Source organism: Schistocerca americana, chromosome 2 (genome assembly GCF_021461395.2).
Source record: "Schistocerca americana isolate TAMUIC-IGC-003095 chromosome 2, iqSchAmer2.1, whole genome shotgun sequence".
Lineage (NCBI taxonomy): Eukaryota > Metazoa > Arthropoda > Insecta > Orthoptera > Acrididae > Schistocerca > Schistocerca americana.
Window position 1 is genome coordinate 769,165,482 of NC_060120.1, and position 27,624 is coordinate 769,193,105.

The window sequence follows — 27,624 nt, forward strand, 5'->3', positions numbered from 1 at the left end:
TGGGAGATATGATACTGCGTGAAGAGTTTGACAGAGCACTGAAAGACCTGAGTCGAAACAAGGCCCCCGGAGTAGACAATATTCCATTGGAACTACTGACAGCCGTGGGAGAGCCAGTCCTGACAAAACTCTACCATCTGGTGAGCAAGATGTATGAAACAGGCGAAATACCCTCAGACTTCAAGAAGAATATAATAATTCCAATCCCAAAGAAAGCAGGTGTTGACAGATGTGAAAATTACCGAACTATCAGCTTAATAAGTCACAGCTGCAAAATACTAACACGAATTATTTACAGACGAATGGAAAAACTAGTAGAAGCCAACCTCGGGGAAGATCAGTTTGGATTCCGTAGAAACACTGGAACACGTGAGGCAATACTGACCTTACGACTTATCTTAGAAGAAAGATTAAGGAAAGGCAAACCTACGTTTCTAGCATTTGTAGACTTAGAGAAAGCTTTTGACAGTGTTGACTGGAATACTCTCTTTCAAATTCTGAAGGTGGCAGGGGTAAAATACAGGGAGCGAAAGGCTATTTACAATTTGTACAGAAACCAGATGGCAGTTATAAGAGTCGAGGGACATGAAAGGGAAGCAGTGGTTGGGAAGGGAGTAAGACAGGGGTGTAGCCTCTCCCCGATGTTGTTCAATCTGTATATTGAGCAAGCAGTAAAGGAAACAAAAGAAAAATTCGGAGTAGGTATTAAAATTCATGGAGAAGAAATAAAAACTTTGAGGTTCGCCGATGACATTGTAATTCTGTCAGAGACAGCAAAGGACTTGCAAGAGCAGTTGAATGGAATGGACAGTGTCTTGAAAGGAGGATATAAGATGAACATCAACAAAAGCAAAACAAGGGTAATGGAATGTAGTCTAATTAAGTCGGGTGATGCTGAGGGAATTAGATTAGGAAATGAGGCACTTAAAGTAGTAAAGGAGTTTTGCTATTTGGGGAGCAAAATAACTGATGATGGTCGAAGTAGAGAGGATATAAAATGTAGGCTGGCAATGGCAAGGAAAGCGTTTCTGAAGAAGAGAAATTTGTTAACATCCAGTATTGATTTAAGTGTCAGGAAGTCATTTCTGAAAGTATTCGTATGGAGTGTAGCCATGTATGGAAGTGAAACATGGACGATAAATAGTTTGGACAAGAAGAGAATAGAAGCTTTTGAAATGTGGTGCTACAGAAGAATGCTGAAGATTAGATGGGTAGATCACATAACTAATGAGGAAGTATTGAATAGGATCGGGGAGAAGAGATGTTTGTGGCACAACTTGACCAGAAGAAGGGATCGGTTGGTAGGACATGTTCTGAGGCATCAAGGGATCACCAATTTAGTATTGGAGGGCAGCGTGGAGGGTAAAAATCGTAGAGGGAGACCAAGAGATGAATACACTAAGCAGATTCAGAAGGATGTAGGTTGCAGTAGGTACTGGGAGATGAAAAAGCTTGCACAGGATAGAGTAGCATGGAGAGCTGCATCAAACCAGTCTCAGGACTGAAGACCACAACAACAACAACAAGTATCATGAAAACAGAAATTAAGGCGCGCATAGAAGCATATACACTGAAGTGCCAAAGAAACTGGTATAGGCACTCATATTCAAACACAGAGATATGTAAACAAGCAGAAGAGAGGGCTGCGGTCGGCACAGCTCTATAAGACAACTGTGTCTGGCGTAGTTGGTACTGCTGCTACAATACCAGGAAATCACGATTTAAGTGAGTTTGAACTTGGTGTTATAGTCGGCGCACGAGCGATTGGACACAGCATCTCCGAGGTAGTGATGAAGTGCGGATTTTCGGTACGACCATTTCACAAGTGTATCGTGAATATCAGGAATCCGGCAAAACATCAAATCTCCGACATGCCTGCAGCCTGAAAAGCAGCCTGCAAGAACGGGACCAATGACGACTGAAGAGAATAGTTCAGCGTGACAGGACAGAAGTGCAACCCTTCCGGAAATCGTTCCAGATTTCAATACTGGGCCATTAACAAGTGTCAGTGTGCGAACCATTCAACGAAACATAATCGATATGGGCTTTCGGAGCCGAGAGCCCACTCGTGTACCCTTGACGACTGCACGATACAAAGCTTTATGCCTCGCCTGGGCCCGTCAACGCCGACATTGGACTGTTGATGACAGTAAACATGTTGCCTGATCGGAAGAGTCTCGTTTCACATTGTATCGAGCGGATAGACATGTACGGGTATGAAGACAACTTCATGAATCCATAGACCTTACCTGTCAGCAGGGGAATGTTCAGGCTGGTGGAGGCTCTGTAATGGTGGGATGCATTTGAAGAGATATTGGACCCCTGATACTTCTAGATACGACTCTGACAGGTGACACGTACGTAAGCTGCCTGTGTGGTCACCTGCATCCGTTCATGTCCGTTGTGCATTCCGACAGACTTGGGTAATTCCAGCAGGACAATGCGTCACCCCGCACGTCCAGAATTGCTACAGAGGTGCTCCAGGCACATTCTTCTGAGTTTAAGCACTTCCGCTGGCCACCAAACTCTCCAGACTGAATATTACTGAGCATATCTGGGATGCCTTGCAACTTGCTGTTCAGCAAATGTTGCACCCCCTCATACTCTTGCGGATTTATGGACAGTTCTGCAGGATTCATGGTATCAATTCGCTCCAGCACTACTTCAGACATTAGTCGAGTCCATGCCATGTCGTGTTGCGACACTTCTGCGTGCTCTTGGGGGTCCTACACGATATTAGGCAGGTGTACCAGTTTCTTTGGCTCTTCAGTGTGGGACTGATGACCTAGAAGTTTGGTACCTTCCTCCCCCCCCCTCCCCTCTTTAAACCAACCAACCAATCAGTGTATATAGCCATTTTTTTCTCTCTCAGTGCGTGACTCGAATGGGATAGAAAGTTGCTATAATGGAACCAAGTACCATCCATCATTCACTGTAAAGAGGTATGTGGATTTTATGTCTAGATCTGAATGTGCTGCAGAATGGTTTGCATTACCGTATAATATGTAATCCCTTAAAAGCAGTACTAACCATCTACAAAATACACTTACAATCAATAGTAATGCTCATGTATTAGCAACCTTCCGGTTTCTAGGGACGAGCTGTATCACTAGGCCACCAGGCCCGACGTAGTGCTGGTTGAAAACTTATGCTGACACCAGCGAAATTTTAAAATACGATTGAACTGTGCGCCGCGGAGATAGACCGGGAGCGGTGGTGGAGGGCTGTTTCTATCTGCAAATCATATTGTATATATATTGAAGTTAGCACAGATTTCGAGTGAGAATTAGTTTATGAAAGTGTTACAGGTGATCGAACTTGGTAATCGGGTGCTTTTGTAGAACCCCTGCATCAGGGGTATTAGTGGCAAAGATTTCACAGAAAATTTAAAAGTTAGTCATAAAGAGGTGTACATAGTCTGCAACCAGGGTACGATACTCCTTGGCCATCATGGTGCCTTGCACGATCTCCATGGACTCATGGGTGCCTACGTGAATGTTGCTCAGAGCATTATGGAGGCGCCACCAGCTTCTCTTCGTCCCTAAGTAGAGGTGTCAAAGTGCTGTTCACCCTCTCTGCCACTGCGCCAACGTCCAGTGCCGATGGTCACGAGCCCATTTCAGTCGTAGTTGCCAATGTTGTTAACAATGACACATTCATGGGTCGTCGGCTGCGGAGGCCCATCGTTAAGAGTATTCGGTGCAACGTGTGTTCAGACACACTTGTACTCAGCCCAGCATTAAAGTCTGAGGTTAGTTCCGCAGCAGTTAGCTGCCTGTGCTGTTTTACCAGCCTGCCCAGCCTACGTCGTCCGACATCTGTAATGACGGGTGGCCGCGCAACCCCACAACGTCTGAACGTTTCCCCTTACGATACCTTGGTTTCGTCACGTGTTGAAGACATTCACCACAGCACTCCTCGTACACCTTGCGAGTCGTGCAGTTTCCGAAATGCTCGTGCCTAGTCTTTGAACCAAAACATTCTCTCCTCAGTCAAACTCAGATACATTGTGCGCCTTCCCTATTCTACAGAGAGACAGGACGCTCACTGATACTACATGCGCCGTTTGTGTGTCTCATTAGCAGTCACTCCCCGCCAGGTGACGTTGCTATCGTTTGGACGGGTTTATATCGATTGTAGGTCGGTGGTAATAAAGTTGTAGTTGATCACTGTAAATATTTTAAAGTGAAGTCTCACAACCTTTTTCTGTCTGTATGTGAAGGCTCATCTAATGCACTATTGTTGAGATAGTGATACGGTTTTAGCTAATAGATGACTGATTCACAAGAATGATTTGTGTATTTAATTAATTACCGCTGAGGCAGGCAAGTCGTCCTGTCGTAGATAATCAGTGCTCACTGTTGTATAACGGGGAAATTTCAACCTACTTGCCATAGTCCCGGAGACTGAAGAGATTAAGGCAGATAGTAGGGCAGAGACTCTTGTGGAATTGTTGTAACTGTCTTATCAAAAAATTAACTTGAGGAATTAATCAAAAACCGATGCGTTAGGGCCGGCCGAAGAGGCCGAGCGGTTCTAGGCGCTACATTCTGGAACCGCGCGACCGCTACGGTCGCAGGTTCGAATCCTGCCTCGGGCATGGATGTGGGTGATGTCCTTAGGTTAGTTAGGTTTAATTAGTCCTAAGTTCTAGGGGACTGATGACATCAGCAGTTAAGTCCATTAGTGCTCAGAGCCATTTGAACCATTTTTGATGCGTTAGGGCAACGCCTTAGATCAGAGTCGGCCACAGTGTGCCAAACTGCACACAAGCACAGTGTGCTGCACGCATGCCAGCCAAGGCTCGGCCTGTCTCAGCTTTGTTCGGCCCTTCTCAGAAGTACTCGGTACAGCGCGACATTTCATTTAGCATTGCGGCGCTGAAATTTTCGGTCGTCACAACATTCTTCAGTTCGGCAGATTCGTGATATCAGCACTTCCTTTCGCCATTTGTTCGTGATCTAAAGGAAGCTGACAGGTCCAATGGCTGTTTGCACAAAAGGAGGCAGTCTGATGATTCATAGTCACCAACCTTTAAGAATGAATGGGGATGGTAAAAGAGAAGGACGAGAATTCTCAAAATCTGTTTTCAGTCACAAATCGACATCTACCGCAAATTTGCTACGGAACAACATTACAACAACATGCAGAAAGTATTTAAAGATTTAGTTGATGATGAAAGAGCAAAAAATTAAAAGGAGCTGCAGATGGGATTCATTGTTCTGTAAATTAAAAAGGGCTTTGTGCTAAATTTGAAGGCATGCTGCGTATGATGACACCGGCGGTGCGAGTAGTAAATTTTCTGAAGTCGTATGCATTATTAAATCATTACTTGCAACAGTTTTGATGGAACTGACTGACACTATGGAGATACATCACTGCAAGTACGTCGGTCACGTCATGGGGGATACCTAGAACGATTTTTCGATTTATAATCCACTATTGTCGAATTTATGAAGGAAGAAGGAAGGCAGTAACGAAAATCAGAACATCCGGAGTGGATTACAGAGCTCGTATTTCGAGTAGACTTGACTGCACATTGCCCACAGTAAGAGATTTTTCAAGGTGAGAAACGACTTGATTTTGGTATGATGCAGATGAATTTTAAAAAGAAAACCGCATTGTAGACAGAACGAAAAAAAAACCTGTGGTTTCAAGAACACATTGTGGCCTTGAAAGAATTATAAGGACAGTTTTCTAAACGTTTGAGGACACTGCCACTCTATCTGTTTTCGAGACCGTTTGCTGTTTCAGCTGAAAAGGCCCCTGTGCATGTATAGCTAGAACTGATAGATCGCCGCGCAGTTAGAGGCACCATGTCATGTATTTTGCGGCCCCTCCCGCCGGTGGTCCGAGTCTCCCTTGGGCATGGGTGTGTGTGTTGCTCTTAGCATAATATAGTTTCAGTAGTGCGTAAGTCTAGGTGCCGATGATCTCAGCAGTTTGGTCTCTTAGGAATTCATACACACACACAAAGATCTGCAGTGTAACCTGACAATGTAAGACAAATTCTGTTCCTTTAAAACTGTGTGTGTGTGTGTGTGTGTGTGTGTGTGTGTGTGTGTTTGTGTTTGGAGCTTAGGGAGCTCAATGGCAAGGGTATAAGCACCCTACGTTAAAATTGTCCATGAGGTTTACACGGTTTTCCTCAGGTAGAGTTTCCACTTCTCCTTCTCAGGAAGAGTTTACATGTCTCCCTAAGTAGATTGCAAAGGTAATGAAATATTTAGATGAGCACGAAAGGCGTTTTTGAATCGTGAAACTAAATAAGTACAATTATGTGGCAATGTTAGTGTGAAAATATGTGAGATTGTCTGTCTGTACGTATGCTGACAGTTCGTACCAGAGCCAGTCGGACAATAGTCTTCCACCTGGGGGCCATGATGTATGAGAACCGCGAAATACCCTCAGACTTCATGAGGAATATAACAGTTCCCTTTTTCGAAGAAGGCGGGTGTTGACAGGTGTGAAAATTACCGAACTATCACTTTAATAAGCCACGGCTGCAAAATACTGACATGAATTCTTAACAGAAGAACTGGTAGAAGCCGACTTGGGGAAGATCAGTTTGGATTCTGGAGAAAGGTTGGAACACATGAGGTAATACTGACCCTACGACTTCTCACAGAAGATAGGTTTGTAGACTTAGAGAAAGCTTTTGACAATGTTGACTGGAATACTGTTTCAAACTGTAAAGGTGACAGGGGTAAAATACAGGGAGCGTAAGGCTATTTACGACTTTTACAGAAAGCAGAGGGCAGTTATAAGAGTCGAGAGGCATGACAAGGAAGCAGTGGCTGACAACCGAGTGAGACACGGTAGTAGCCTGTCGCCGACGTTATTCAATCTGTATATTGAGCAAGCAATAAAGGAAACATTTGAGTAGGAATTAAAGTTCAGGGAGAAGAAATAAGAACTTTGAGGTTTGCCGATGACATTGTAATTCTTTCAAAGACAGCAAAGAACTTGGACGAGCAGTTAAACGGAATGGACAATGTCTTGAAAGGAACATCAGCAAAATCAAAACGGGGATAATGCAATGTTGTCGAATTAAATCGGGTGATGCTGCGGAAATTAGATTAGGAAACGAGACACTTAAAGTAGTGGATGAGTTTTGCTATTTGGGGAGCAAAATAACCGATGATGGTCGAAGTAAAGAGGATTAAACATGTAGACTGGCAATGACAAGGAAAGAGTTTCTAAAGAAGATAAATTTGTTAACACCGAGTATAGATTTACGTGTCAGGTAGTCTTTTCACAAAGTATTTGAATGGAGTTTAACAACGTCTGGAAATGGAATGTGGACGATAAACAGTTTAGTCAAAAGAGAATAGAAGCTTTTGAAATGTGGCGCTACAGAGGAATGCTGAAGAGTAGATCACGTAATTAGTGAGGCTGTATTGAATAGAATTAGGGAAAAATGAAAACTGTGACACAACCTGACTGGAAGAAGGGATCCATTGGTAGGACACAATCTGAGACATCAAGGGATGACCAATTAAGTACTGGATGGAAGTATGGGGGAGGGGGGGGGGGGCGGGTAAAAATCGTAAAGGGAGGCCAAGAGATGTATACAGTAAGCAGATTCAGAAGGATGTAGATTGCAGTAGTTGTTACTCGGAGATGAAAAGGCTTGCATATGATAGAATAGCATTGAGAGCTGCATCAGATCAGTCTTCGGACTGAAGACAACAAGAACAAGGCCCTTACAACATCAGTGACAATAGGTGTCAACAGGCAAGTAAAGAAAGCTAGAGAGATATTCCTGTTTGGTAAATGTGGCAGGAAGTAAATTTCAGATTACGTGAGCAATCAAAATCGAACATTCCATATTCATTTGTTAACAGAACATACCGAATATAAACAAGCTGTGCAGCCATATTCATACAACCACAAGTCTAGCAACGTCATTCGCGGTGTGGTCATCGGCACATCCAAACACAATAGCTCCGTTTTGCCATTATCGTGTCTGCATGCTAACACAACTTACAGCGCAGATTCTGTAAAACCGACTGCAGATGCATGTAGGGGATGATGGGTCACATGATCGTTGCTACCAGTTCTACACCTCCTAGAGCGCTCGAAATTACACTACTGGCCATTAAAATTGCTACACCATGAAGATGACGTGCTACAAACGCGAAATTTAACCGACAGGAAGGAGATTCTGTGATATGCAAATGATTTGCTTTTCAGAGCATTCACACAACGTTGGCGACGGTGGCGGCACCTACAACGTGCTGACATGAGGGAAGTTTCCAACCGATTTATCATACACAAACAGCAGTTGACCGGCGTTGCCTGGTGAAACGTTGTTGTGATGTCTCGTGTGACGAGAAGAAATGCATACCATCACGTTTCCGACTTTGATAAAGGTCGGATTGTAGCCGATTGCGGTTTATCGTTTCGCGACATTGCTGCTCGCATTGGTCGAGATCGAATGACTGTTAGCAGAACATGGAATCGGTGGTTTCAGGAGGGTAATACGGAACCCCGTGCTGGATCCCAACGGCCTCGTATCACTAGCAGTCGAGATGACAGGCATCTTATCCGCATGGCTGCAACGGATCGTGCAACCACGTCTCGATCCCTGAGTCAACAGATGGGGACGTTCGCAAGACAACAACCATCTGCACGAACAGTTCGACGACGTTTGCAGCAGCATGGACTATCAGCTCGGCGACCATGGCTGCGGTTACCCTTGACGCTGCATCACAGACAGGAGCGCCTGCGATGGTGTACTCAACAACGAACCTGGGTGCACGAATGGCAAAACGTGATTTTTTCGGATGAATCCAGGTTCTGTTTACAGCATCATGATGGTCGCATCCATGTTTGGCGACATCGCGGTGAACTCACATTCGAAGCGTCTATTCGTCATCGCCATACTGGCGTTGGTTACACGTCTCGGTCACCTCTTGTTCGCACTGACGTCACTTTGAACAGTGGACGTTACATTTCAGATGTGTTACGACCCGTGGCTCTACCCTTCATTCGATCCCTGCCAAACTCTACATTTCAGCAGGATAATGCACGACTGCATGTTGCAGGTCCTATACGGGCCTTTCTGGATACAGAAAATATTCGATTCCTGCCCTGCCCGGCACATTCTCCAGATATCTCAACAATTGAAAACGTCTGGTCAAGGGTGGCCGAGCAACCAGCTCGTCACAATACGCCAGTCACTACTCTTGATGAACTGTGGTATCGTCTTGAAGCCGCATGGGCAGCTGTACCTGTACACGCCATCCAAGCTCTGTTTGACTCAATGCCCAGGCGTATCAAGGCCGTTATTATGGCCAGAGGTGGTTATTCTGGGTACTGATTTCTCAGGATCTATGCACCCAAAATGTGTGAAAATGTAATCACATGTCAGTTCTAGTATAATATATTTGTCCAATGAATATCCGTTTATCATCTGCATTTCTTCTTGGTGTAGCAATTTCAATGGCCAGTAGTGTACTCGTGTGCTCTTTTAAGGCGGTAACCATTATTTTGCCGAAAGAGCTTAATAAATGAATGTCTTTTCTAGGACTGAACGTTCTCCTGGTGCGAGGGCGGCTCGTGTCTCTCTTTCGGCTATAGGCGGCGGTTTAGCCAGGGCGGTGCGCTCGCAGCTCGGCGCAGTGATGCGATTAAGGCGGCACGGGACGGCGCGGACCCCGTAATCGAGTTCCCGTCCCAGTCGCGACGGAAGGTCTGAGACTGAATCACGGGCGCTCCCCTTATCAGCCGTGCGCGCGTCAGCAACGGAGTTGGAGGGACGCAGCTTTCCCACAAGTCAGCAGCGGCTCCTTCTCAAGTTGGTGGGTCTCAAGTGGTACAAGTCACTAGGTTTCTAGGAAGTGACGACTGCTGTAATACCGAGGGGAGCTGATCCATTCTACGTAGTCCTTCCCGATGGGTAAAGGGGTCGATACAGAAAGGAAGTTTCTCTTGGACTGTAGAAAAAAAAGGTAAAGTATATTAGTCTTCAGACATTCATTGGTGAAGATTGTTGAGCTATTTATCGGATGAGACACGTTTCAGACCGTGAGAATAACGTTTGTATTACTGCATCATAGAAGCCTGAAGCTTTTGTGTGGCAAGCATATGTGTGGCATTTTGTCATTGTAAATATGTTGATCAACCACGACTTTCTCCTGAGGATTCTCCCAATGAATCTCAAGTCTGACAGCTGACTTTCCTGTGATTAGTTTTATCTGATCATACCACTTTAAATCACTCCAGATATTTAATAGGTATGAGTGCTTCTAGTGCTTGTTAGGCTATCATGCAATCACATAACAAAGGGGATGCCCACCTGTTTGTGCAAAATACATTACATTCTTTTACGTTGAGGGTCACTGCACCAACCATCGATACTCTGCAGTTCTTCTTGCCTTTCACTACAATTTTACAGCATTGCGACTTCTCAGCAGACAACTGCATCATCTACCAAGTCTTTTGGAGATCTGCACGTATCTACTAAGTGATAATGTGAGTGAGCAAAAACATTACACTGGGAATAAAAGTTTTCAATAAAATTCTCCGTCTTGATCACCATAAATTGGAGAGTGGAGGTTTGATCTCTGAGGTGACTTAGGAAATGGCTGTCAACTATGCGAAGGTCGAATAGTAACACTGCCTCCTTCGCAAATGGGATGGCGGTGGTGTTGGTGTCTGGAAGTGAGTGCCGGAGCGCCAGTAAGACATCCCTAGTTAAATGAGTCTTTTATTCGTGTTGGGTCCAGAGGTGTCGTTGCCACTGGAGCAGAGACCACTCCAGGACGATTTAGTGAGTTACAGAGCTCAGCGAGCCATAGTCAGCTGGTATGCCTAGGAAGCAGCGTGCATAAGCAGCATCACCTGCTGAAGTCAGCAGTCGGCAGGAGTGCCGTAGCTGTCAGAGACCGTGCACCAATGAATGACAGCCATGTCCATGCTGATGGCCCACCTCGGGCTGCATAATACAGCACAGGGTAGGACGGTACTCAAACCACAGCCTCCAGCATGACTGACTTCGAAAGGGTGTGATTGTCCTCAGTGACCAGAAGTGTTGATGGAAGCCTCCAGGAACAGACACACAGCAACAGAGATATCGAAGCATCCCCACCCAGGTCCCAACAGTATTGCCGCAGCACAGGCGATTGCCTGCTGCTAATGGAGATGAAGTCGTTGGTGGATGACTGGCTACTTCATCTGGCTCTAGCAGCTGGTGCGGAAGGCAGTGGTTGGCATAACGTATATTCTACTGTTTCTCATGTAAAGAGAACACTGGCGAGCTTCTGAGAGTGAGAGTCTGATTTCGGTTGAGAGTCTGCTGGCCAGTATTTCTCCAACATCAGTGTCACACCACAGAAGAGACACATGCTTTAGCAGCCGAGTGTTGCCATTGGGTGGTGATGATTCCATTCGTTCTGCTCTGCTTGTTTAGTCAGCTCTTGTAGGACCCTAGAGGAGCTGTGCTATTGCTCAAATTGGTTCAAATGGCTCTGAGCACTATGGGACTCAACTGCTGTGGTCATTAGTCCCCTAGAACTTAGAACTACTTCAACCTAACTAACCTAAGGACATCACACACATCCATGCCCGAGGCAGGATTCGAACCTGCGACCGTAGCAGTCCCACGGTTCCGGACTGCGCGCCTAGAACCGCGAGACCACCGCGGCCGGCTGCTATTGCTCAACTTCACCCTTCAGAGGTAGCTTTTTGCACTTCTTCAGCTTCCTGCAAGAATACTCCTGCATTCTGAATATGTCTTTGTACATCACAGTGTGTGGTCGCTACAATATCGTCATCTCTCTCCCTATGACGTAGGTTTGCTGCATTGGCCTCAGAAAGTTCAATGCTCCTAACTAGAACATGGTGCAACAGTGTGCTTTTATTTATTTATTTATTTTTAAAGACACCTTAATACGTTTTGGCCACAGATATCATTCGTATCTGTTAGATAAAAGAAACAAATCTCTGTTCCCAAGCAGTAATCCCGACTTGCGTGGTCTGCTGTTATAGTTAACTGGATTTGGCGTGTTAATTTGAAGGAGTGGCCAGATGCCCTTCCTGTCGCCACCCCATACCCATCTGGGACAGAATGTGTGTACCCCAACTGTCTACGTCTAGTGTAATCCATGGAATAGTGTGAATGTGTTTCAAATGTCTGTGAGTCGTGTAAATGAGGTGTAACATAAGGACCAGCCCGGTATTCACCTAGTGGGATGTGGAAAACCTCCTAAAAACCATATCCAGGCCGGCCGGCACACTGGCCCTCGTTAGTCCACTGGGCGGATACGATCTGGGGCTGGCGCACCTGCCCGAGTCTAGGAAGCAGCATGTTAGTGCTCTCGGCTACCCTGGTGGGTAGATAAAAAGAACAAATGATAAGTAATATTCTCTACAAGAATTACACTAATACGTTTATAGAATCAAACACAGACATATCACGTTTAAAATCTCTAAACTCTGTGTCTTATCATTTCAAATGTACACTTGTACCATAGGATAGTCCTGTTTAGTGAGGCAGCCTAACTTAAATAATAATCTGTGACCGTTAGGTGACGTTAAATACAACTGAACTTGTCACTTTAGTAAAAGATCTATAAAAAATAATAAAATGGACAATTGTGTTGATAAAAATAATTTAACATATGGTTTAAAATTATAGAAGACAATGCTTAACGTAACTTTTGTCTCTACTGTCAATGCGAGATGCCTTTAATAGGTTCCACAACGAAACATTGTCTCGAAATTTGGTAGAAAATCCGAAAAAATTCTGATCGTATGTAAAGTACACAAGCGGCAAGACGAAGTCAATACCTTCGCTGCGCAGTGCCGATGGTACTGTTACCGACGACTGTGCCGCTAAAGCGGAGTTATTGAACCCAGCTTTCAAAAATTCCTTCACCAGGGAAGATGAATGGAATATTCCAGAATCTGAAACACGAACAGCTGCTAGCATGAGTTTCTTAGAAGAAGATACCTTAGGGGTTGCGAAGCAACTCAAATCGCTTGATACGGGCAAGTCTTCAGGTCCAGATTGTATACCGATTAGGTTCCTTTCAGATTACGCTGATACAATAGCTCCCTACTTAGCACTCATATACAACCGCTCGCTCACCGATAGATCTGTACCTACAGATTGGAAAATTGCGCAGGTCGCACCAGTGTTTAAGAAGGGTAGTAGGAGTAATCAATCTAACTACAGACCTATATCATTGACGTCGGTTTGCAGTAGGGTTTTGGAGCATATACTGTATTCAAACATTATGAATCACCTCGAAGGGAACGATCTATTGATACGTAATCAGCATGGTTTCAGAAAACATCGTTCTTGTGCAACGCAGCTAGCTCTTTATTTGCACGAAGTAATGGCCGCTATCGACAGGAGATCTCAAGTTGATTCCGTATTTCTAGATTTCCGGAAAGCTTTTGACACCGTTCCTCACAAACGACTTCTAATCAAGCTGCGGGCCTATGGGGTATCGTCTCAGTTGTGCGACTGGATTCGTGATTTCCTGTCAGGAAGGTCGCAGTTCGTAGTAATAGACGGCAAATCATCGAGTAAAACTGAAGTGATATCAGGTGTTCCCCAGGGAAGCGTCCTGGGACCTCTGCTGTTCCTGATCTATATAAATGACCTGGGTGACAATCTGAGCAGTTCTCTTAGGTTGTTCGCAGATGATGCTGTAATTTACCGTCTAGTAAGGTCATCCGAAGACCAGTATCAGTTGCAAAGCGATTTAGAAAAGATTGCTGTATGGTGTGGCAGGTGGCAGTTGACGCTAAATAACGAAAAGTGTGAGGTGATCCACATGAGTTCCAAAAGAAATCCGTTGGAATTCGATTACTCGATAAATACTACAATTCTCAAGGCTGTCAATTCAACGAAGTACCTGGGTGTTAAAATTACGAACAACTTCAGTTGGGAAGACCACATAGATCATATTGTGGGGAAGGCGAGCCAAAGGTTGCGTTTCATTGGCAGGACACTTAGAAGATGCAACAAGTCCACTAAAGAGACAGCTTACACTACACTCGTTCGTCCTCTGTTAGAATATTGCTGCGCGGTGTGGGATCCTTACCAGGTGGGATTGACGGAGGACATCGAAAGGGTGCAAAAAAGGGCAGCTCGTTTTGTATTATCACGTAATAGGGGAGAGAGTGTGGCAGATATGATACGCGAATTGGGATGGAAGTCATTACAGCAAAGACGTTTTTCGTCGCGGCGAGATCTACACTCCTGGAAATTGAAATAGGAACACCGTGAATTCATTGTCCCAGGAAGGGGAAACTTTATTGACACATTCCTGGGGTCAGATACATCACATGATCACACTGACAGAACCACAGGCACATAGACACAGGCAACAGAGCATGCACAATGTCGGCACTAGTACAGCGTATATCCACCTTTCGCAGCAATGCAGGCTGCTATTCTCCCATGGAAACGATCGTAGAGATGCTGGATGTAGTCCTGTGGAACGGCTTGCCATGCCATTTCCACCTGGCGCCTCAGTTGGACCAGCGTTCGTGCTGGACGTGCAGACCGCGTGAGACGACGCTTCATCCAGTCCCAAACATGCTCAATGGGGGACAGATCCGGAGATCTTGCTGGCCAGGGTAGTTGACTTACACCTTCTAGAGCACGTTGGGTGGCACGGGATACATGCGGACGTGCATTGTCCTGTTGGAACAGCAAGTTCCCTTGCCGGTCTAGGAATGGTAGAACGATGGGTTCGATGACGGTTTGGATGTACCGTGCACTATTCAGTGTCCCCTCGACGATCACCAGTGGTGTACGGCCAGTGTAGGAGATCGCTCCCCACACCATGATGCCGGGTGTTGGCCCTGTGTGCCTCGGTCGTATGCAGTCCTGATTGTGGCGCTCACCTGCACGGCGCCAAACACGCATACGACCATCATTGGCACCAAGGCAGAAGCGACTCTCATCGCTGAAGACGACACGTCTCCATTCGTCCCTCCATTCACGCCTGTCGCGACACCACTGGAAGCGGGCTGCACGATGTTGGGGCGTGAGCGGAAGACGGCCTAACGGTGTGCGGGACCGCAGCCCAGCTTCATGGAGACGGTTGCGAATGGTCCTCGCCGATACCCCAGGAGCAACAGTCTCCCTAATTTGCTGGGAAGTGGCGGTGCGGTCCCCTACGGCACTGCGTAGGATCCTACGGTCTTTGCGTGCATCCGTGCGTCGCTGCGGTCCTGTCCCAGGTCGACGGGCACGTGCACCTTCCGCCGACCACTGGCGACAACATCGATGTACTGTGGAGACCTCACATCCCACGTGTTGAGCAAGTCGGCGGTACGTCCACCCGGCCTCCCGCATGCCCACTATACGCCCTCGCTCAAAGTCCGTCAACTGCACATACGGTTCACGTCCACGCTGTCGTGGTATGCTACCAGTGTTAAAGACTGCGATGGAGCTCCGTATGCCACGGCAAACAGGCTGACACCGACGGCGGCGGTGCACAAATGCTGCGCGGCTAGCGCCATTCGACGGCCAACACCGCGGTTCCTGGTGTGTCCGCTGTGCCGTGCGTGTGATCATTGCTTGTACAGCCCTCTCGCAGTGTCCGGAGCAAGTATGGTGGGTCTGACACACCGGTGTCAATGTGTTCTTTTTTCCATTTCCAGGAGTGTATTTACGAAACTTCAGTCACCAACTTTCTCTTCCGAATGCGAAAATATTTTGTTGAGCCCAACCTACATAGTTAGGAATGATCATCAAAATAAAATAAGAGAAATCAGAGCTCGAACAGAAAGGTTTAAGTGTTCGTTTTTCCCGCGCGCTGTTCGGGAGTGCTATGGTAGAGAGATAGTATGATTGTGGTTCGACGAACCCTCTGCCAAGCACTTAAATGTGAATTGCAGAGTAGTCATGTAGATGTAGATATGTAAAACTTTATTGCAACCTCTTCCTCATTTTGTAAAAATGAGGATATAAAACATAATGACTTTATTACTCATATAAATAGTGTTTTGGGATTTTATTCTAAAGATGTATTATTTTAATTCTTGTAAAACCATTACTTCTCATTTTCGTGGGTTATCTAAGAGATTTTGATGATGGCTGTGGCCGAAACGCGCTAAGATATATATCGATCAAGACGGAAGATTTGATTGATTATTGATAATGTCATTTATAGACAATAAAACTTTTGTTAAATCACTACCAACAATTACTCTATACTAATTTTGATGTGCTCACTCCGGATTTCTAGAAGCTGTAGTTCTCTTGCAAAGCAACATATCAGGTTTCCCCCACACTGGTAATGTTTCAGATGACAATGCCACTAATCACCTTCCCAAATACACTTTTATCTTACAACAGCAGCTTGTTGCACTTTCGAAAATCGGCCAGAACTTCATTCCATATCTAACAGGTTTTGATGGGATGTACTGTAGAAATCGACAGCGACCTCGAAACGTGACCAACTGTTCATCCACGGTCATGCACCATCCTGGAATGTAGGCACGCGTAAGAGTAACTTCCTGTATCTCAAAAATGTCTCTGATTGGCTCCAATTTGTCACTTGACCTATGTTCACGTCGGGCTGCTGCACTGTCAAAGCGATGCACCCTCACAATAGCAGGGAAGCGGTTGCGAGACATAATTTCATTGAATAGTGGACGGCCATTCTCAGCACTCTAAAGCTGCCTGATATCTTCATTACTTGACTTATAAATTCCATTCAGGATCAGAACACCAATAAACTTTTTCACTTCATGCGAATCTATATCCAGCCTGTCCTCGTAAACGATTCGACCTTCCTTTTCGTCCACATACACACTTTGTCAATGAGGGGTACACGAAAGGACAACATAAAACAAGATTTCCAGAATGAGATTTTCACTCTGCAGTGGAGTGTGCGCTGATATGAAACTTCCTGGCGGATTAAAACTGTGTGCCCGACCGAGACTCGAACTCGGGACCTTTGCCTTTCGCGGGCAAAGGTCCCGAGTTCGAGTCTCGGTCGGGCACACAGTTTTAATCCGCCAGGAAGTTTCATATCAGCGCACACTTCGCTGCAGAGTGAAAATCTCATTCTGGAAACATCCCCCAGGCTGTGGCTAAGCCATGTCTCCGCAATATCCTTTCTTTCAGGAGTGCTAGTTCTGCAAGGTTCGCAGGAGAGCTTCTGTAAAGTTTAGAAGGTAGGAGACGAGATACTGGCAGAAGTAAAGCTGAGAGACCGGGCGTGAGTCGTGTTTCGGTAGCTCAGATGGTAGAGCACTTCCCCGCAAAAGGCAAAGGTCCCGAGTTCGAGTCTCGGTCGGGCACACAGTTTTAATCTTCCAGGAAGTTTCATATCAGCGCACACTCCGCTGCAGAGTGAAAAATCTCATTCTGGAAACATCCCCCAGGCTGTGGCTAAGCAATGTCTCCGCAATATCCTTTCTTTCAGGAGTGCTAGTTCTGCACTCGGTATTTGTCTGGTGTCGGTTGTGACAGCTTTCTTTCATTTTTACTAATAACTGGGTAAAAAAACGGCATATCGATTCGCCACAGCGGTAGTGCTAAAATTTTTGGTTTTTTAATAAAACTTTTTTTTAAAACGAGAAATTTTTGTTCCTATGGGGTGCACTCAGCCTCGTGATGCCAATTGAGGAGCTACTCGACCGAATAGTAGCGACTTCGGTCAAGAATACCATCATAACGGCCGGGAGAGCATTGTGCTGACCCCACGCCCCTCTTATCCGCATCCTCCACCGGGAATGACACGGTGGTCGGATGGTCCCGGTAGGCCACTCGTGGCCTGAAGACGGAGTGCTTTTTTGTTCCTAACATTTCCACTGCTGAAGTATTGGGTTATTATATCAATTGGGAAAAGCGATCAGCACTATTTTAATTATCACGTCTACAGTTATAAATTAGCAACAAACACGACATAAGAACCGACACAGCATTGCAGAAACTCTAATGTACCTATTGCCGCGTGGCGTGGTCTGTTAGACGGTATGCGTGTAGTTGGAGTGAACAACACTTGCTCCCACCAGGTCTCACTGTCGTCCACTGACATCAATAGCATTGCAGAATGTTGCCATCCCTAGTTCGGAAGTATTTTACGAAGTGCGGTAGCAATGAAATACAATGCTCCACTTGCTGTAAAACATTAAAAACGGGAGAAGGCATAACAAGCTTACGACATCATATAAGGAGAAGACATCCACAACGTTCCCTGGAAGCGAAGGTAAATTCGACTTATATACCTATAATTTCATTGACGTGCTACAAACTTGGTATAGTAACTGACCTTTCATTTTGTGGTTGCTTCAGTGTGAATAATTGACACCATCCAAAAGTGACGATGCGGGGAAGTCATCAACTTGTGAACTTTTGCTCTTTCCATCGCCGTGCCCTCTGCTTCAACTTTGCCATGTTTCTTGGAGACAATGAGATTTATGCCACAGCCTCAATCCCATATCGATCGTTATCTCCTACTCTTTCACCTTCATTAGAATTTTTCAGTCTTTGTTCGAAGTGGAAGTAATAGCAATAAAAAACCGAAAATTATTTCAGAAACCGATTATTTTGAGCGGTTTTAACAGTCAGGTTAAACTGGAGACGAAAAGAACCAGTGTAACCGAAAACCGGGTGTTTTAGAGATAACCGCCATCCAAAGTCCGACTTCAGAGAGTGCCTACCTTGATCACTGCATGAGTCGACTACACAGCATCGTACAGGTCTCCAATGCGACCTACAGGTATTTCAGACCTCCACAAAAACTGGCGTGTTGTACAACGTGTCAATGAAGTCTTCGGTGTGTTAGCAATACTATCAGACTCCATCACATCAACTTCCGTTAGCAACACCTGACATCTCCGGTAAAAGTTTTCAGTTGTGCGTCAAGTGAATTACTACAGTATTGCAACATTGGACAGCAAGTAAGGACTACATAACAAGTCAAGTACAAGTTCTCTTCACACTATCCACTGTTGCATCTTCTGCCTAGACTCCCTAAGCCGTCATCGGTTCTGGGAGGCATGTGCTCTGTGCACCTCTCCCGCAAATGTTAAAAGCAGCTTTAGAAACAGATGGTATTACATTTTCATGAAGCATGTTCCCAGTTCTTCTTTCTCGTGAAACTGGGTGGAATAGTTTCAATGGGTGGTAAATCCGCTGAATGTGATAATCAGGGTAACAGTTGAACTCCCTGAGCATCGAGGTAGATAAGGGAATCAGAGGCTACAAGCAAGTCTTGCTATATCTTATTGAAACATACACTACTTGCCATTAAAATTTTTACACCAAGAAGAAATGCAGATGATAAACGGGTATTCATTGGACAAATATATTATACTAGAACTGACATGTGATTACCTTTTCACGCAATTTGGTTGCATAGATCCTGAGAAATAGGTACCCAGAACAACCACCTCTGGCCGTAATAACGGCCTTTATACTACTGGGCATTAAATCAAACAGAGCTTGGATGGCGTGTACGGGTACAGCTGCCCATGCAGCTTCAACAAGATACCACAGTTCATCAAGAGTAGTGACTGGCGTATTGTGACGAGTCAGTTGCTCGGCCACCATTACCAGACGTTTTCAGTTGTTGAGAGATCTGGAGAATGTGCTGGCCAAGGCAGCAGTCGAACATTTTCTGTATCCAGTAAGGCCCGTACGGGACCTGCAACATGCGGTCGTGCATTATCCTGCTGAAATGTAGTGTTTCGCAGGGATGGAATGAAGGGTATAGGCACGGGTCGCAACACATTTGAAATGTAACGTCCACTGTTCAAAGTGCCGTCAATGAGAACAAGAGGTGACCGAGGCGTGTAACCAATGGCACCCCATACCATCACACCGGGTGATACGCCAGTATGGTGATGACGAATACACGCTTCCAATGTGCGTTCACCGCGATGTCGCCAAACACGGATGCGACCATCATGATGCCGTAAACAGAACCTTGATTCATCCGGAGACATGAGGTTTTGCCATTCGTGCACCCAGGTTCGTCGTGGAGTACACCATCGCAGGCGCTCCTGTCTGTGATGCAGCATCAAGGGTAACCGCAGCCATGGTCGCCGAGCTGATAGTCCATGCTGCTGCAAACGTCGTCGAACTGTTCGTGCAGATGGTTGTTGTCTTGCAAACGTCCCCATCTGTTGATTGAGGGATCGAGACGTGGCTGCACGATCCGTTACAGCCATTGGGATAACATGCCTCTCATCTCGACTGCTAGTTATACGAGGCAGTTGTGATCCAGCACGGCGTTCCGTATTACCCTCCTGAACCCACCGATTCCATGTTCTGCTAACAGTCAACGAGAGCAGCAATGTCGCGATACGATGAACCGCAATCGCGATAGGCTACAATCCGACCTTTATCAAAGTCGGAAACGCGATGGTACGCATTTCTCCTCCTTACACGAGGCATCACAACAACGTTTCACCAGGCAACGCCAGTCAACTGCTGCTTGTGTATGAGAAATCGGTTGGAAACTTTCCTCGTGTCAGCAGGTTGTAGGTGTCGCCACCGGCGCCAACGTCGTGTGAATGCTCTGAAAAGCTAATCATTTGCATATCGCAGCATCTTCTTCCTGTCGGTTAAATTTCACGTCTGTAGCATATCATCTTCGTGGTGTAGCAATTTTAATGGCCAGTAGTGTAATTTTACGGAGACCTCAAAGAAGGTGCACATTGACAAGCCTTAACACGTCGGAAGTGTAACGGTCGCTGTTCAAATCACTGGTTATGCGAACCAGGGGTGATCGAGGAGTTCAGTTTCAGGAACTTTATTTGCATATTGCGGCTAAAAACAGACGGATAGTCTCACAACAGTCTGAGGGAACTGTCGGTGTGACGGGAGTACTCACTTGTAGGGGTCCTGCAGCTCCTCGGTGACGAAGTTGAGGAAGTTCCAGCCGCCGAAGGCGAAGAGCCCCGAGTACAGGGCCAGCACCAGGCTGCCCATGCTGTAGTCGCCCGCCATGGGGTTGTCGAAGTACTCAGTGTGGCCTGCGAACACAACAACAAACGGCTCGCTTAAGTACTGATTCCTCACGTGCCTCCCAGTGACACAAAGGACTGTATGCGTTCATAAATATACGGAGTCCACGTTATACGCCTACTGAAAATCAGACTTCGGCTAGCGATCGGCATATGTGGTACTCACTGATGTAACGTAATTTTGAGACAGTCTTTGACTAGTGACTATTGTTAAGGGATGACAGTTATAAGCAATCTCGTGCCGTGACTGCTTAAAGCGCTCCTATATTGGAGGTACTAAGGGTAGCTTACACTTTGCTTCCATGAGAACTGAATTCAGTGTCTGTCAATGACAACATTCTAATTGTCCTGCTCTCGACAGCGGTTGGTACAATAGGGCAGTTTACGTTCGCATGCAGGGAGCCTACCTTTTGGCATGCTCTGCTCTGAATATTTGGACTCAGGATGGCCGAGAAGATCCTGTACCCCCTAGTATCGAATGCTAATGATTTGATTCGTTTTAGCAGAGGTACTTACTTGTGTGTTAAGTGTCCAGTATATCAGTAAGTTTCCCCATCACGCTGTAAAAACATTTCGATACGCCTCCATGTCCTTCTTGACATATTTATGAGCATGTCCAGTGCTATAGTGCGAAATGCGTCCTCAACAGCATTGCGTAGTTCTTCGTTTGTAGCACAACGACGTGCGCTTTAATGCCTCCGCACAACGTGCTGTCAAGCGTGGTGAGGTCAGGTCTCCTTGGTGTCCACTTCAAGGGAGCTGGTGTTGCTGATGAATCACGACCTGTCCATCGTCCTCCAAAGTGTTCATTGAGGAGTTCCCGCAATGCAAGAGCGTAGTGAGGAGGAGCTCCGTCTTGTTGCAACCACATGCGTTCTGTGAGGCCTCTTTCCTCAAGAAGAGGTATTAACCATGTTTGTAACACGTGTAAATAATCTGCGCCATTCGCAATTCCTTCAAAAAAGTACGGTCCAAGAAAATACGGTGATGTCATCGCTGCCTATATCATTACGTGAGGATTCTCTTTGGCTCAAACGACAATATTTCTAGCGCGTGATCTGTAATAAATGGCACGTTCATCTGAAAACATGACATTAGACGGTTCACTGTATTTGGAAATTAAGTTAACATAGCACGGCATGCTAAAACTCGTTCATTTCCGTCTGTATCCGATAACTCATTTACGAACGTCGGTCTAAAAGGTCTGATCTTAAGGTCTTTTTCATTCGATCTAGCATTGTTGTCGTCAATACGCCGAGTTCCAAAGTACGTTTACGTGTCGGCTTGATGGGAGATTTTTAAATCGAAGCAGAAACTCCAGACATGGTTCTTCTCGTGTCTTCTTCCTACCACTCCGCGGCCTGTCTTTAACACTGCCGAAATCAAAAGCACTTCTTTTCCAATACAGAGTTGTTGCCTTTCACGGTGGAGCCTTAGTAAATCTTTCCTGGACTGCTCCCGTAATGTGTCTCAGTGCCCGTCCCGTGTGCTCACACTCACTTATCACTAAGCGCTCCCCATTAGTGTAACTATGACTGGTCACATCTGTCATGGCTACAGACTGCGGTTGCCAAAACATGTAAACATGAATTCCAACAAATGATAAGAAGTAACATAGCTACCAACCTATTCAATAGCATTTGATACTAAACAAGAGTCACAGGCCTACGGGGACTTCCCGCCCATCCTGTATAAATTCTGCCTAACTCTAAGACTTGTTTCAGATACGTCCGGATTTTGTCAACATATAGACATATCAACAGTGGTCCGTTTAAAGTTAAAAGGCTTTTTGAAGTATTAGGTAATAACAGCAGCTGAGCAGTACAGAAAAAGGAGGAGTGTCTTTTTCAAAGTACCTGTTTTTCCCCTTACGTACGTATATCAAGTAATATAGAAGTAATTACCATTAATTATCAGTTCGAGTAGATTAGCCCAGTCATAATTTGTTGTTAGTATAGCCTAGAGACATAGCCAGGAATGTTTGCTTCTGCCCATTATAATGTATAGCATGACTCGGTCCATATTCCTTCATGATGGGATTGACAGAACATGATACGCGAATGAATCAATAGAACATGAAACGTTGCTATGTTGTATAGTTCTCGCCACCTACCGTACGGCATCTGTTTCACACTTCCGCAATCTGTTCTTTTCCTCAAATAAAAAGAACGTAGGACTTTGGTAGGTGGATGGATACGCTACAGTACGAAAGGGGTTAACCATTATACAGAACACATTTTTAATTCTGTTTCGCCTACTGTGCTGGTGAGAGATTAACCTCCTTGATCAATACACTACCTTTCTCAAATTACTGTACTGTAGCAGCAAAACACCAATCGAGACTCTTAGCCTGACACTGCATATACACTTCGTGATCCAATATATCAGGTCACCTCTAAGTAATGCGGAATTGACTACTAGATGTCACGCGAGCCGTACCGCCTGTATAACACGAGGCGGAAGGTATTATGTTGTTAGTGGAGAAGCGGTAACAGCAGACTTGGTCAGTCAGCAGAGTTCAGTGACTTCAAACATGGACTTGACATCCATCAGAGACATTTATGTCCTCCTAAAGCTGCTCAAGTCTACTGTTGGTGATGTGACTGTGAAGTGGAAATGCGAATGAATAACCACAGCCAAGCCTAGGCTGATCCGTTCCTCCCAGGTTCTATAAAGCCCTCCAAACCCTCGAACACCATACACTCCGCCTCGCCTTCTGCATCCGCCTTCTGTCCCCCACGCGCATCCTCTACGACCTCATCCCCTTCCCCCACCTTCTCCTTTTCCCTGAACACATATCCGTATCCTGTAATATTGTCCGCCGCCTCGATCCCCCTCACCCCCTGGTGTCTTCCTTCCTCTCTACCCACAGCCTGTTGCCGCGCCTTTACCATTGTGTCCCAGCCTCTCTCCATCTCCACACCCTCCACCTCCTTTCCCAATACAACTTCCAGCATCTACCCCTCCCGGATGATGAGCTTCGCCCTGACGTTTACTCTTCCTACCAACTGTAACCCCACCTTCCTCCTGTCTCCTCCTTAGGGCTCCCTCTCCTCCCCCTCCCTTCTCCCAAGCAGCTTTCCTCTCCTACGCCCCCTCACCCCTCTCCTGTGCTTCCTCCTGCCTTGTCTTCCCTCTTCATCTCCCGCCCCACCTGTCTCCTGCCTCTTGGTTCACACCCTGTCACCCCTACTCTTTTCATCCCGCCTCCTCCCCTGCTGCACCTTGTTCTCCCCTCCTTTTACATCCTCTCAGACCTCTCCCTCGGCAGGTCCCTCCTGACAGTTTTATTCTTCATTGTGTGTGCTTCATCTCTCCAAGTGGTTTTAAAGTGTCTTGTTCTGGAGTGTTTTTAACACTGTGGCCAACTTTTAACCTGTGTGTGCGACTTCAATGTCTTTTTTGTGCTCTACAAATCGCCAACTGTGTTTTTTCACTTTATGTCGACTTTTTTAATTGTCCCCCCACAAACGTCTCCATGTCAGTCTATTTTTACCTCCATTATCTCCACTTACTGCGTTTTTATGCCCCCCCCCCCCCCCATTTTTATCGCCTTTCTATGTATCATTTTCTTCTTGTATTAGCTGTCACGTCACTCGGCCGAAGAGCGGCGGATTGTGCCGCTGACAGCCCTCCCCTGCCCCATATGGGGCAATGGAATGAAATCACATTCAAGAAAGAAAGAAAAAGAAACTAGTAGTCATGTAGGCTACTGACAGACAGTGACTTAGAGCACTGCAGAGGGTGGTTGTAAAAATCGCGTGAAATCAGCAGAAGGAATCACTCACGATTTCCAACGTGCTACAGGAAGCACAGCTAATACAGTGACTTTGCGTAGGGGTTTATAAAGAATGGGGAATAATACTGTCGTAGAGGAGCTCCCCATAAGCTACTCCTTTCAGCAGTCACTGCTAAGCGACACTTGCATTAGTGTGAAGAGCAAAGCCTCTGGACAATGGATGGCGAAACGAGTGATTTGGATTGACACATCATGCTCTAAACTGTGCACTGTTTTGGAACGGATTGAGTCTGAACAATGGAGAACGTTACCTGTCACTATGGGTAGTGCCAACAGTGAAGTATACAGGAGGTAGTGTTATGGGATACAGGTGTCTCTAGTGGTTAGGGAGTGGAGCCATTATCGCTCTTAAGAAAACTGTAAACGCACAAGGATATGAACACAGTTTACAACACTGTGTACAGCACACAGTAGTGGAACAGTTCAGAGATGGTGATTGTATCAGCATGACAATATGCCATGTCATATAACATCTTTGTGCACAATACATTCTTGAAATCGACTGACCTGCCCCGAGTCCCGAATTGGAACCAATGGATCAGCTTTGGAATGAGTTAGAACTTCGACTCCGCTCTACGCTCCATACTGATGTCTGCTACTAAGTATCAGGAGACTTTTGACCAGATAGTGTAGTTCCACAGTAACGAGAGCAGTACTATTTCGATTTGCGGCGAAGTAGTTAGCATATTCGTCAATTGCCGACTTTTGGGCTTCCTGATGACTGTTGAGAGGTATATCGATTAAAGAGGGATAAATATCATGAGGACTATCTCTTGTATTCTAATTTCAAGAGAGGCTAGAAGGTATTTTCGACTTCAGTTTTTTCGTTTGCTTCGAAGCGCATCCATCCAGTATTCATAAAATGGTATTAATGTTGTCTAGGTCTTAAGAAGAAATTATTGCTATAATACTGTATCCAACGTACTGTTGCATGTCTTCCTTTTATAAGACAGTAAAACCGGTAAAATTTTCGAAGTCCCAGAGCAAAGATATCTCGCTATATTACGGCAATGTCGACACCAGGTGGCCGCAATGAAAACATTTCGCCACTGAGACTGGGTCAGGGCAAAACACAACATCGGCGTTTCTGGTGAACCGGGCAGGAGACTTCAGCAGAATGTAGTGGGCCAGAGCAGCTAAACAGGTCACGTCATCTTCGTTATGTGACGAAAGAAAGGCTAAGACGAATGCACCCCAAACGGTACCAACAGGTTTTACGAATCAGTTCTATACTATAACGAACTGGTTAAGCATGCACGGCAGAAGGGGAACAGCTGATACCTTCGTAACAGCAAGCCTTTTACAGTCATGACGAATGACTTTGGGTAAACATTAGCTACATAAGCAAATGTCCATAAATAAAAATACCCCAGCAGCTTAGCTCGTGAGGCAGTCGATCTGACGGATCGATGGCGTACATGAGGTTCGCACTCGATCCCTTGATTGCAACGAAGTGACGTTTGGCACAAGTCTGTTGTCGATTTCCTGCACGCTACGGACAACAGCCGCTCCTTGGATAGATGACTACCTCGCCATAATCACCAGTCGCAGAATTCAACATCACACCCTGTGTCGCAGATGGGAGGACCTGGAGGTCTTTCCTTCAAAAAAATCAAATGGCTCGAAGCACTATGGGACTTATCTGAGGTCATCAGTCCCCTAGATTTACAACTACTTAAACCTAACCTAAAGACATCACACAAATCCATGCCCGAGGCAGGATTCGAACCTGCGACCGCAGCAGCAGCGCGGTTCCAGACTGAAGCTCCTAGAACCGCTCGTCCACAGCGACAGGCGTCTTTCCTCTCCCCCCCCTCCCCCCGCCCCTCCCCCCCCCCCCCCCCCCCCAGGATCAGGACACTAGCGTTCCTGACATTCCGGCGGACTGAATAGGGCCTGCCTGGACGGCAGGCCAATATCGTCGAACTTCATGGCTACACGGCAACCGTCATCGCGGTATGGCGTATGATGAAGAAGGATGGTGAGCGGGCGGGGGTAGCGCACCTCCCAAGTCGCCGCGGCGTCACTCACTGCCGCGGCGTCGTGGCTCGTGGTACAGCCCGTACTGGGGCCACCGTAAGCGGCGAACTGCCAGTGCAGCGGCCGGCTGGAACGGAGTGTGCGGTAATCTGTTGCCTTGAGTGGGCTGAAGGCAGCTTACGACGCGACTCCTCAGCGACCATTGACAGACGATGTTAACAACGAGTCAGGGCGCTATCTGTATTATTATGGAAATAAATAATAATTCTGAATCTTCTTTCACTATATCTACAGGCGACCACTGGTCACGACCATCCTTCCGAGGAAACGAACTCTACTTACGCCCTCCCAATAGCTGCCTCTTGCAGTATAACAGAAAAAATATTAGAATGGTGCGATACAATTACGCGACATTCTCAAGAAGAGTCTTTACACGGATTTGGGAATCCACGAAGAAACGCTGTGTGTGTGTCTCATACAAGCTGACACGATCCTATTTGCTGGATTTGTGTACTTTATTATATATGTATATTTTATTACAGTTCGATTTACCGTTCGTCTCAGCCCAGAACTACTGGCGGCATAAACTGTAGCATTGATGTCTAAAAAACTAGAGTTCTTTGCATCTCTGCGTGATCTCGACACGTAATGCTGTGCCACGTACAGGGGATAGGCAAAAGAATGAGAACACCGGTACTTACATGGGAATCGTTTATTAATAAGGGGTTGGACCCCCATTTGCCCGTAATACAGCTGCGATTCTTCTTGGTAAACTGTCATATAATCATTGTACAGTCTCCAGTGGAATGTTATGTCACTCTTCCATCAGAACCTCTTTTAACTCCTGTAGTGCCGAGGTAGGCGAAAATCTGCTCCGGAATCTGCGCTGCAAT

The 27,624-nt window shown here is 46.0% G+C and overlaps 1 protein-coding gene across 1 annotated transcript in view; it reads right to left on the minus strand.

Moving 5' to 3' along the window:
• LOC124595221 (large neutral amino acids transporter small subunit 1) overlaps nt 1-27,624 on the minus strand; it is a 360,642-nt gene that overhangs the window by 150,389 nt on the left and 182,629 nt on the right. The window contains exon 3 of the mRNA XM_047133865.1: nt 20,820-20,961. Within this exon, the coding sequence (XP_046989821.1) occupies nt 20,820-20,961 (142 nt within the window). The remainder of the gene's footprint in view (nt 1-20,819; nt 20,962-27,624) is intronic.